General features: G+C 33.1%; 1 protein-coding gene and 1 long non-coding RNA gene across 3 annotated transcripts; both read left to right on the top strand.

Moving 5' to 3' along the window:
- Positions 1 to 6634: 6634 nt before the first annotated feature.
- LOC141689935 (uncharacterized) lies at positions 6635 to 7200 on the top strand. Its single transcript, XR_012562601.1, has 2 exons — positions 6635 to 6779; positions 6920 to 7200. It is a non-coding gene; the product is annotated as an uncharacterized LOC141689935 (long non-coding RNA).
- A 1316-nt stretch (positions 7201 to 8516) lies between these two features.
- On the top strand, positions 8517 to 11393 carry LOC141693163 (myosin-binding protein 3-like). Of its 2 annotated transcripts, none has more exons than XM_074498181.1 (3): positions 8517 to 9656; positions 9796 to 11002; positions 11080 to 11393. In XM_074498181.1, exons 1-2 carry the CDS (start codon positions 8729 to 8731, stop codon positions 10998 to 11000), a joined length of 2133 nt encoding a protein of 710 aa, XP_074354282.1. In that variant the 5' UTR covers positions 8517 to 8728; the 3' UTR covers positions 11001 to 11002; positions 11080 to 11393. The 2 variants fall into 2 exon arrangements, with proteins under 2 accessions (XP_074354282.1, XP_074354281.1); XM_074498180.1 differs by having other exon boundaries at positions 8518 to 9656; positions 11085 to 11393.
- The last annotated feature ends 1938 nt before the right edge of the window (positions 11394 to 13331 follow it).

The raw sequence follows: 13331 nt of genomic DNA, 5'->3' as shown, positions 1-13331 counted from the left end.
ATATAAAACATTTCCATGCTCATCTTTTCAACGGTTTCTTTATATTGAGAGGCATTCAAATCAATGGTGGTTATGATGGGTACCTCAGATTTTGATGCAGATGATTCTCCTTCCTCTAAGGCTATAAGAGCATAATTTCCATATTCTTCATTTTTATCTTCATCATATGTGTCATCCCAACTTTTTCCCTCACCAATATAAGCTTTTTCTTGTTATTTCTTCAGAAGTGCTTCATACTTAAACTCATCACAATTATAGCATTTAATCTTAGATTTTTCACAGATTCAGACTTGTAGCCACTTTTTCCAGTTTTGTTTGAATTCTTCATTTGAAATTTTCCTTTCTAGTCATTTTTGTAAGTGGATTGACCTTTACCCTTGAAGTACATGGGATTCTTGACTTTTATGTTTGAGAACTTTTTTGTCAGGTAGGCCATAGACCGATCCATTTCATCCAACTCATCAGGAGTATAGTATTCATCCTCTTCCAATTCCAGAATGACTTATTTTTGAGGTTCCTTGCACTTCTACTCAATAGGCTGTATAAATTGAATATGAGATTCAACTTCATTTTCAATCATCTTTTGGTCATTTGCTATCAAGGCACTTGACACATCAACTGTGACGGCCTCAACCCCGGGGTCAGGAGTTGACGTCACGAACAATAATAAGCATAATACAACCAAACTCATAATATTACATCATCACGACCCCCTTTCCAAGATCTTTTCCGGGTTTAAGTATGTATTAGGATACTTAATTATTATACCACTAATTATTTAAATAAGTCTGATACAATATACTCTTATAGCAACTCAACAGACCTACACCAGACTAAGAGGCCGGGGCTATGGTTCTAGACCAAAAAGCATCTGGTCTGACTCAAACTACCTCATATGATACTGATAGAGGAGGAGCGGATACTCTGCCCTGGCTACGGTGAACAGGTCTTCTAGGCATCTGAAATATATATATATATATATATATATATATATATATATATATATAATATTTTGCTAGGGTGAACAATCAATTGTTCGGCAGTACCAATATATGAACAACAGAATGTAAAATGTTATGTTATACAGTTATAGGAACATAAATCATAAAATCATTCATGAAAAACAGGAAAAACTGGATATCAACAACTAGCATGCTCTTTAAAATGTAACATCAATCGTGTGTTATGTAAATACCAGAGTCCAATTTTAGCAAGCTATTTTTATATCCAAATCGTCTGTTCCATTACAGCAACCAAAATCAAAACCATTTGTTCCGTTACGGGAACCACAAAACCATAATCAGATATATTGGATGTTCACAGGTGAAGATAGCTGATCAGTCTATCAACACTAGACGGCTCCATTTGTCATCCATAATAAGTGTTCCAGAACTTAGAGACTAACTAGGTGTTTAACACACTGGACTAATCGGTTCAAACAGTGCGCGCAACTAACTTAGCCTCTTACGCTACCCACGCTGGGCCATTACCGAATAACGGGCCTTTTACGCAACCCCAATATCTAATTCCTTTTATCTAGTTTTCAAATCTGTTATTACCTATCTCTTTTAAAACAATTTTTATCACAATACATTTCAAAACTTTTCCCAATATCAATCACAGTTTAGAGATAGGCATTTCAGAAGTTACTTTCTCTTAAAACATGATTTAAACGAAAATATTTATAATAACAGGGATACGTAACTTAAAACGTTTTATTCCAATACAAAATTTAAATCAACAGTTCATTCATATATATTACTGAACCATGAAAGATATGGTTAGAGGTATTTGCCTTGCTGCGCTTTAGCCTTGGTTACTCTTAGAATGACTTTGATCCTGGGGCTTTCGATTGGATCCTACATAATCGAAATACCCTAAATTAGACGATCACGTATGCTTGACATATCCTCACTATCAATTCTACCCTTACGTTATCAAATCCTGACTCGTATTTATACGTATTATCTTAATACACAAAACAGATAGGGCTCAAGTATTTGAAATTTGGTTGGTAGTTATTTTCGGGAAAATACATATAACTATCGTTTCGGGAAAATAGGGTCATCGAACTATTATGCAAAATATTTCACCACAATATGAAAGTAGATTTCGTAATGTATTTATAGATATAAAATTATATAATTATATATGTCCGATTGGTATACCTGATAATTACAGGATACGTTCCTGTATCTTCGAAATTAATTTCTCGGAAATTAGACAACGTTTCGTCTATTTATCAGACTATCAGTCAATTTCCAATCGACGCAATCAATCATAACATCACAATCGAATCGCACAATTACGACTTCAATAATTACAATCAACTAATTTACATTTTAAAAATAATTTACGAACTAAATAATATTTTTATAATTGTAGGACTCAGAACAAATCATCACGGTCCATCGTCAACTCATCGAGATTCATCGTTGACGACGGCAAAATTTGTTGATGCCCGATTATTTCGAGTTTCCAATACGAACTTCATCGATAAATTTCCCAAACGATAAAAATCAAAATCCAAAAATCACAGAATATTCATTCGAATTTTATACTAAAAATATATCAGCCAAGATCCCAAACAACAGCAACAACAATACCAAAAACATCACTGACTGCACACACACGCGCATACCACGCACACACAATACACAAACATACACATAGTACACACACACTCACATACAACAAAGTAACATATACGTATTTATACATATCAAACAAGCAGGATTAGCACCGAAAGAGCAACCGGAAACCAACCGGAATACGGCAGCAGCGGCGATACAACAGAGAAGAGAGACGAGGGAAACAGGGGAGAATAGCCGGGGAACACGGGAAGAAAAAATGGGGGAGAGAAGAGAGAGGATCGAAGGGAGAGATTGAGGAGAGACCGAGAAAGAGATGTGCAGAGAGAGATTGAGTGAAAGAGTGAGAGATGTTGTGTTTGTGTGTGTTGTGTTTTGTGTTTTATTATTTATTATTTTTTTTTTATAAAAACCAACAGCTTGACACATAGCAGTGAAAGTCTGAGAAATGAACACGTAGCAAAAAGGATTGGTATAAACTTCTTGCAGCCCGGTTCTGACCCGCGGTTCGTGATTTAACGAACAAACTTGCGGGTGAAAATAACCCAAAAAATTTCCAAAATAATTTTAAAATTATTGGAATAATTAAAAACTAGTAAAATATAAATTTCATAATTTTTGAAATATTTTTAAATTTAACATTGGACCCTCATTTAAATACAATCAGAAAATCATTTAGGAATAAATAATTGACGAAATATTATTTTCTAAATTTTATATATTCTTATAAATATTTAATGAAATTATAAAATCATAAAAATAATTTTAAAGATGATTTCAGTAATTATGAAAAGAATTCTTCAATAAAATCACTTTTAAAAGCAAAAACAAATTGATACGACTCAGCAATTAACATAATAAATAATCCTCTATTACAACTGAGTCACGCACAATTAATATTAAATATAACACATAGTTGACATAATCATCTCATATTTTTATTTATTTATTTATTTAATAATTACAATTTTAATAATACAAAAGTACAAGTCGTTATATCAACAACATGTCCTTGATTTAACTTTAATGACTTTCTCTACAATATCTCAAGTTCATAGGTTTTTAGAACTCCATATAAAACCTCCAAGGTTACTCTACCTAGATCTCTTCCTTCCCTTATTGTAGAAATTTTCTGTTCTAAGTGGTCAGGAAGAGTGAGTAAGAACTTCAAGTTGACCTCCTCAACATCATAGAACTTATCGTGCAACTACAAGTCATTTATCAAAGTGTTGAATCTTTCAAACACTTCAGTGATGCCATCTTTTGGTTTAGCCATAAAACCCTCATATTGTGAGATCAAGTTTCTTCTTTGGTTTGATCTTACTTCTTCAATACCTTCACACAAGATCTCTCTATTCTCATATATTTGTTTGGCTGGCTCATAGATGATAATGTTGTTGTACATAATATTATCAAGAGACTCAATTAAAATGAGTTGCAAGCCACTGTCAAGTGAGGCCTTCTCTTTCTCTGGATCAGTGTATGTAGATGGATCTTTTGAAGCATAATGACCAGGAATAATAGCATCATCCTGTGTTGCTTCGGGTACCCTCACCATAGGAATAAAGGGTCCATGCTTGAGAATCTCAAGGTACAGTATATGATCCATCATGATGAACAATATCATTTTCTTCTTCGACAGAGTGTAATGTTTCCTTTGTCAAAGACAGGGATCTTGATACTGCTAAGCTTTTATGCACTCATACTTCCAAGATCTAATCTGTTTATTTTTAGATTTTGCTCTGATACCACTTGTTAGGTATGAAATACAAACAGATGGGGGGTGAATGTGTGTTTCTTGATTTTTCTTACTAAAAAACTTTTTAATATATTTTCAAGAAATCAAGTTATATGTTTGTCTTACTTGAACTTCACAGACTAAATGCTTTGGAGTGATAATTTTATAATTATAAAAAAATCAAATAGGTTGTGCTACAAATCTAAGTTCTTGATATTTCAGAACATAACTTCAGCTTCTTGAGAGAATACAAGAAAATCTAGATTGTTTTTGTTACAACTGAAACTAAGAACCTGTGACATATTTTATAGATCAACATGCATATTTTATATAAATTGCACTAAAATAGACTAACATATTTACCAAAATCCTTTTGTCTATTTCTATTTTAAGTGCCACAAATATGCATACAATCTTCCAGGGCTTCTATACTTCTTTGTCCAGTTCATCTTAGCCATTGATCGTGCACTCTTCAAACTGCATTTTTCTACTTTCCATTCTAATGATAAAATGGTTTGTTAACAGATAATTTTGAATCTTCAGGATAGATGCATTCAATAATTGAAGTTGATATCGAGATCTTCGCAATGTATAGAGATGTCTGTATCGTGATGTAGAATGGCTTGTTAATATCTCAGCATCTCTTCATGTATTTGACTTGTCGATATCTCAACTTCTCTACATGTGTAAATGACTTGTCGATATCTCCACTTCTCTACATATGTAAATGACTTAACGATATCTCCACTTCTCTACTTGTCAAATTGACTTGTCGCTATCTTCACTTCTCTGCAGGCCAAATTGACTTGTCGATATCTTCAATTCTCTACATTCCAAATTAACTTGTTGATATCTTCACTTCTCTATACAAGTAAAATGACTTCTCTATAGGCCAAATTGACTTCTTGATATGACTTCTCCGCATTCCTTGTTCTGTGACTTCTTGACTTTTGACTTAGAACATTTTTCAACATACAACATTATTCTTCTTCAGGCTAATACATTTTTTATCTAAGGCATGATCAGTTTGATCTTCTTTCAGAGTTTTATTTCTTAGCTTGATGGTTGTTCATAGAAAAATATCTCAATCTAGTTTACTTAATCATTTTTACAGACTCAAGGAGTACAATTACAAATTACATAATAATTACAAGTCAACTAAATCTTAGGATTATCAATATGACTTAATCTTGTTATATTAAGTCATGTCTTACACAACATAATAGTTTTATTGTTAGGATATTTTCCTTTATTATTGTTTACTTTTTGACTATATAGAGCCTCATTATCTTTTAATTTATAACAAGTCGTATTATAATAAAATCCTACTTTTCTCTTTCTCTATATACTTTATCATGGTATCAAGAGTTATGGTTCAATTCGGGATAGGTTGATGGAGAGTCAATCGTTGTGGCTAACACATGTAGGGTTTAAAACATGTGTTTTGATACGACTCTAAACTTTATTAAAAAGGTAGATCACTTCCTAGCGAGATACGTATGTTCTGTGATTAGTCATGTTTGGAAAAGGTGGAATATTCACATAGAGCTTTTCCATGTTCTCTCCGATGATTTAGAGTTTTAATGTAATTGCATTTTGTGTGGAAAAGAATATTTATCGACAAAAATGTTACCTAAAGAAGAAATTTTTATTATTCTCTCCAATGATTTAAATTCTTATTTTTATGATTATTTTTTATTGTACGGTGTGAATGATATTGTGAATGTACTAATATTTGTGTTTTATGATTTATGTTTCGCTTGCAAGTAAAGTCTGGTCTTATGATTTCTCTTTAAGGTACTTTAATTCAATAAATTTAGATTATTGTTCTATTATTAGGGTTGTTTTTATATTTATAATTTAATGTGATCATGAACACACAGTTAATACGGATGATAATCAAAATTATCGATGTCGAGAATATGATATTGAAGATCTGGTATCTATTTAACAATTAAAAGTTCTACCATCTATTTCTTTTTCTTTTTCGAGAGATGTACTGAATAATAGTTATTTTTAGAGATCGTAATTGAAAATATGATATTGAAGATCTGGTATCTTCTTTAAAAAGAATAAATATATAATTAAAATCTCATCACTTCCTTATAGCATATATATATCTTAAATATTGTAATTAACTTATTTTCAAAAACAGTATGCCTTGATGATTTCATTCTACTTTTGTCTTATACAATAATAATGTACATTATTATACGATAAATATGTGACAATAGGTTGATTTGTGTCTATTATATATAAAAAGCTCATAGTTCATAGTTCACACAAGAAACATATAGTTGCAACAAAAAATATTGAGTTTGCAGTAGTATTGATTAATCTGTTGTATATTCAAAAAAAAAACAAGTAAAAATAAGCAATGGAATTACATAAGATGATGTTTGTTTTAACTATTTTCATGGCTTTCACATCTGCATTTTCTGCAAGAACGGGTAAATTTTCCATGACTGATGTAATAAATTGATTTTGTTTATTTGAGTAGATGAATGTATTAGTATTTCATCATAATTCTTGTTGAAATTTATTACACAAATTATGTAAATGACTTAATATAATATTTTGGATGATGCAGATGGTGAATTCGATCCACCGCCACCGAGATGCTTTCACGGATTAATATGTAACAGCCATTTTGGCGATGAACAGTGCTTTGTGAGGTGTGCTGAAATGAAATATCTTGCTGGAAAATGCAAACAAGACGGACGCAGTGTACTCCAGTACTGTTGTTGTGATAACACAACATGATCTAATTTCATTACCATTACTTGTTTTGCAATTTTGCACCATAATTTCATTCGTTGACAGATTTAAACTGTCAACCAAAATTGATATATATTTACATTTGTTTTTGCTTATTGCATTGTTATTCGTGTCTTATTTGATACCCATATCTAAAATTCATTCTGTATGTGTTTATCTAGAATAAATTTGTCACAAATTTTTCTTTTTAATTTATCCGAATAAATCATAGTAAATATGTTGTGGTTAAGATCAAAAGTTCACTTGAGCACGGTTGGATAACTTGTGAGTTTATCCTTTATGATTTTAGGTCCTAGATTTGATCCTCACTCACCCGATAATTTCATAGAATAGATACTCATTGTGAGGCTATAAATCATATTTGTAAAAAAAAAAAGACCAAAAAATTCATTTCTTCTCATTTGACATACAACTCTTTTTCCAGAGAAAATGTTAAAAGATCCCCCAAATTAATATTAGCAGTGAAGGATTTATGACCGGGTTAGACTCTGTTTTGGCCCAACCTTAAAACTGTTGGGCCTGTTAAACTTTCTTCTGCTAAATCTGTCAACCCATACTGGTAATCTCGAAATTAGCTTGAACATAATTCTAACATATATAAGTCTAACTAGTCAAAAAATATCCCGTTAAAAAGTTATAGTGTATCAATATTACGTACCCTTTAAACTGTTGAGTTGAGTTTTTTTGAAGTAGACAAAGTACACTACACAACAGTTCAAAATTTTAAAAATAAAAACCGGTTAAGAAATAAGAATATAGAATATTTGCTGCTATTCATGTTCACTTTTTTTTTCCTTTTCCCCACTTGTATTGTATTCCTTTACCTTTACCTTTCTTAATAAACTTGTATTGCTTTTCCTTTCTTTACTACTTTTTCCTATCATGGAATCGTTCATTTTTTTCACTTGTTCATTTTGTATTTTCCCAACAAACATTCATATATATTTTCATAACAAATTACTTAATAAATCTTCAATAATATAAATTTTAGATGTCTGTTCTTCATATTAGCAAATTCGACAAGGTAACAATCAGACAACATGTATTTTTACAAAATTTTCCAACATTACAAAAACTATAAATAAAGCAACAAGAAAATATGTTGAATAAGATGAGCCAAATTCAGATGCATTGTATTCACACAACTTACTCAAGAGGAAGGGACCGGATATGGAGAAATTGCATGTGCCCTCTGAATTATTCACCCTTGCTTCATCACCAGTACTGGGACACTGGGTCCTTAAGTTTAGATGTTCTCCAACACAGAATTATGAAAGTAACAAAGATAAACGAAAACTACCCCAAAAATTGAGTATGATACGTCACATATTCGATTTTCTCTTCACTCACTAATCAGCACCACCTTTATAAACACTTGTAACTTATTTATGTAAAAAAGAATCATTGAATTGTCACGCAAGCTTTGAAAAAAAACAGTTTATTTAGCAAGCACACTCTGCTGGTAACAAAACTAATATACTATTATAATACACTAACACTAGTATTATAATTTATAATTTATAATTTATAATCATCTTATCAAATGATCATTCTGTCCTTTATGATGCCTTGAATCAGGGCTTTTTGTAAAACATCAGTCTTAACTTTTTCACCAACAATAATGGCTCCCAACCAGTTTGCAACCATGCTGCATAGAAGAGCCAACAAGATGAGTACAATTCTAGTATATGCAGTTCTTGAATGGATTCTTATTGTGCTTCTCCTTCTCAACTGTTTGTTTTACTACATTATCCGAAAATTCGCCAAACATTTTGGCCTTCAACCTCCCTGTCTCTTGTGTTCAAGACTTGAGCACTTGTTGGAGCCTCATAACAACACTAATGCCTATCAAAATTTTATTTGTGAGGCTCATGCAACTGAGATTTCAAGTTTGAACTGTTGTCCTAGTCACCACAAGTTGACCGAGTTCAACAATTTGTGTAAAAATTGTGTTGCTTCTCAGCACATACGCAATGGAAAGATCGTTAACTTGTCGCCTAAAGTTGCAGTTTTTCAATCCGTAGGAAAATATGTTGCTGAAAATGAAGATGTACACGAGAAATGTTCTTGCTGTGATGAAGTTTTAAGTTCATGCCTGCTGTTGAAGCCTTCTTGGGATATTTTGGAGCATGCACAGAAAACCTCTTTCATTACAGAGGTGGTGCAAGACAAGGAGGCTAAAAATAAGAAATGGAACATTAGCAAATATGATACGCAAGAACACTGCAGTGAAGCAAGTGAAGTTGTTAATACTATCGAAAACATCATTTACAGATATGTAAATGCCAAATCGTATGATAATGCCACCACCACCACTACAATGCCAACAAGTAATGGAGATGAAGAATCACTTGAAGTCATGAATTGGTTTTCTCAGGTTAGTGAGAACTCTGATTCAGATCAATTAATTTTAGCCGAGGTATTTCATTATCCAACTGTTAGAAGCCAAAGGTCAGAAATACATTTACAGAGCTATGCTGTGGGGATGGGTATAAATGATGATCTCCAAGGAGACAATGATGTCAATAAACCAACAGACCACTCTCCAGGTATAATTAAAAGGTTTTTTTTTTTAAAAAAAATCTGCATTTAGTTTGTTTTAGGAATTGTTCTTTTGATAGGTTCTTTTAACAACATATTTACCTTAAAAACAATTGATTTTTTTAATGGTTTGGTTACTATATTTAGGTCCGCAAGAACTGAAAAAATGGGAAGTGGAGGAAGCAAATTGTTGGGATGGAAGCGCAATGAGTGAACTGGAAGTTGATATCGGGGATTCAACAAGTGAAAGGCTAAAATCTTTGCTAGAAGCTGAACACAATGCATTAAGGTCTTTACAGGCAGAACTAGAAGAAGAGAGGAATGCTGCTGCAATAGCTGCCAACCAGACAATGGCCATGATAACAAGGCTTCAGGAAGAGAAATCTGCAATGCAGATGGAAGCGCTGCATTACCAGAGGATGATGGAAGAACAATCCGAGTATGATCAAGAAGCACTGCAGATTTTAAATGACCTCGTTATAAAGAGGGAGAAAGAGAAGGTGGAGCTTGAGAAGGATCTTGAAGGGTATCGGAAGAAGGTCTTGGACTATGAGGCTAAAGAAAAAATGATAATGATGATGAAGATATCAAAGAGTGTAAGAAGTATAAATTTGTCTGCCTCGTCTAGTGACACAGATGATGATGATGATGATGATGATGATGATGAACTATTTATTGATTTGATTCATGAAGAAACGGTAGATGATTCCTGTGACAAATATACTGATGGTGAATTAGTATCAGAAATAGAAGAAAATGGACGGGAGTGCATGAAGCATTTAAGCATTCTTGATGAATCAATAGCACAATTCGAGGATGAGAGGGTTTCGATTTTGGAAGAACTTAAAGCATTGGAGGGGAAGCTCTTTACACTAGCTGAAAATGATGAGGAAACCTCTGAAGACAGAACACTAAAGAATCAAGGTAGAGATGTTCATAATGAAGATGTTGATGAGAGTTACAAGTTTGACATCAAAGAATGTAATGGAAAAGGGCTTTTAGAGAAAGAACAGGCAATGAATTGTACAGCAAAGAGACTTCTGCCGCTTTTTGATGCAACAGAATTTGGATCTGAAGAGGAAATGAATGAAGAGGATACGGGATATGAGTCTGGTGGAAATGATTTTTGGTTGCTAAATGAGCACAAAATGGAGATCGAATTTTCGATAGAAGAGGAGGTTGAACATGTGTATAGAAGACTACAAGCACTTGAAGCAGATAAGGAGTTTTTGAAGCACTGTTTTTGTTCCTTGAAGAAAGGCGAAAAGGGAAGGGAACTTGTTGAAGAAATCTTGGAACGTCTGTGTGAGCTTAGGACTGTCGAAATTCAAGTAAGAAATGGTGGGGATTGAGGGTAAGTCCTTTAAACAGATTGCATGACTTAAAACATTAACAATTAACATTTGTGAGAGATTTAAGCAATGTATGCAGTGCAGGTTTGTAAGTGGAGTTGCATGATCACTGATTCGACGTGTTTCTTCTGAAACTTGTACAATCAAACTGGACAGCAAGAAGATGAGAGGAATTCAGAAAATATGTGCGCAAATGTAAACTTTAATGTAGTTGTATACTTGAAACTTGTAATTATCACTTGCATTTTTGCATTTGCATTATTACAACCAAGTTGGAGAACAGGTTTAAAGGGTAAACTCTGTATTCAGTTACCAAGAAGTTGTTTTGTAACCACTTCAAGAACTTTAGTTCATTTTTTTGTTTGACAATAGAAATTTAGCTCATTGATCCAATCCAACTCCTCTCCAGAGTTCATTTACCGTAGACTTTTCAAAGGGGTGGGGAAAATGGGAAACCAGCTCCGACCCAATCCTAAATAAGGACACCTGACCCACTTAAATGGCCAATGGGACAGTGACAGTAACCCTCACAGGATCAAAATTTTAACCCGTTTAAATATGAAGCGAGTATGATATTTTTATTAGAATATTTACCAAAAATACTAACTTTTATAAGTTTTTTTGCAAAAATACTATCTTTTCAAATTAATTGCAAATATACTATCTAAATTGCAAATATATTTTAATTATTTATTATTATTATTATATATATTTTTTTATTTGATAATTATAATATGTTGACTGTACCTATGCTGACTGTACCTATGCTGACTGTGCGCCACGTGTGGACCCCACCCTGCTGACGTGGCAGCTGATGTGACAGTTGACATGGCAGGTGGTTCCCACCCCAATGCTGCCGTAGCGGCTTATGTGGCAAGTGGGTCCCACCTAATGCTGCCGTAGCAGCTGACTGGGCAGGCTGTGTGGTTGCTGATATGGCAGTGGGCCCCGCAGGGGCAGCAACCTTAAAAGCAGACTTAAAAAGTATTTTTGTAAATTTTTTAAAAAAATGACAATATTTTTGCAAAAATGTTTTTAGCCTTGGGTATTTTTCAAAAAAGCCCTTTTTATCATGGAGAACCCGCAGCCGCTACCATTCGGTGCGAACTGAGTAAACTCCACGTGTTCACGCAATACCCTGCAAAACATGTGTTATGGATTAAAAACTAGGGTATATTAATTGTTATATTTATTACTAAGGTTCGGGAGCTCAAGACCTTTAATGGTTGCTCTCGTGTTTCGTAGCTTAATTCTGCCTTTACGAGATGCCTACGTATCTCTGTGAATTAGAGAATCAAGCCAAAAAAACGTAGTTCTGATTGGTGGGGTAAGACCCCTTATATAGATGTTGGGAGTCCTTGAATTGGACTTGAGTTAGGAGACTTGGTGGGCAAGTCTCTGAATTAATGGACTTTGGAGTCCTAGAAAGTAGGAAACTGATTCCTTATCCTATTAGGTCCTTTGGGGGCTAATCTTCAAAGATTTATATCCTCATTGGGACTCATCTTGACAGCTGATTTATCCCTTATTAATTAATTACGAAATTAATTAATATTCAGGGTTTTAGGCCCTTTCTAATTGGGCTTCATTATTGAACCGTATCAGGTCTAATTAATTCAATATTAATTATATTTCTAGGCTAATTTTAGGCCCATATCATTTGCCCCCCAACTTCTGGGAAATCGAAAAAGATTTCGCAGAAGTTAAGTTCATTCGTTCCCTTACAGGATATCGTTTTTACGTAAAGTATGGAGCGACCTACACATTTACAACGATTCGACTTGGACATGGCTCTAGGGTTGTTTTAGAACCTCCCTATTACTTTTCTTACCTTATTCCTTCTTTTTAGGAATTTTCTGGTATTTTTCAGGAATTTTCTCTTAATTTCTGAGATTTTTCCCTAATTTACAGGAATTTTTCCTTAAATTCTGGGATTTTTTCCCTAATTTACAGGAATTTTTCCTAATTTGTGGGATTTTTTCCTAATTTACAAGAATTGTCCCTTCATTTCTGGGATTTTTCCCAAATTTACAGGAATTTTCCCTTAATTTCTGGGATTTTTTTCCTAATTTACAGGAATTTTCCCTTAATTTCTAGGGTTTTTCCTAATTTACACGAATTTTCCCTTAATTTCTGAGATTTTTTCCTTAATTTCAGGAATTTTCCCTTAATTTATGGGGGTTTCCTTAATTTCAGGAATTTTCCCTTAATCTCTGGGATCTTTTCTTTAATTTCAGGAATTTTCCCTTAATTTATGGGGTTTTTCCTTAATTTCAGGAATTTTCCTTTAATTTTCAAAAAATATTTTTAATTTTTTAGAATTTTTCCTTA

The sequence above is a fragment of the Apium graveolens genome, chromosome 10 (genome assembly GCF_009905375.1).
Source record: "Apium graveolens cultivar Ventura chromosome 10, ASM990537v1, whole genome shotgun sequence".
Taxonomy (NCBI): Eukaryota; Viridiplantae; Streptophyta; class Magnoliopsida; order Apiales; family Apiaceae; genus Apium; species Apium graveolens.
The sequence above is the reverse complement of the archived record's forward strand: the minus strand, read 5'-3'. Positions and strand labels throughout refer to the sequence as shown.

Coding starts and splice junctions, on each gene's coding strand:
- LOC141693163 (XM_074498181.1), top strand. CDS start 8,729: ATGGCTCCCAACCAGTTTGCAACCATGCTGCATAGAAGAGCCAACAAG. Junction 9,657..9,795: donor ACCAACAGACCACTCTCCAG/GTATAATTAAAA, acceptor TACTATATTTAG/GTCCGCAAGAACTGAAAAAA.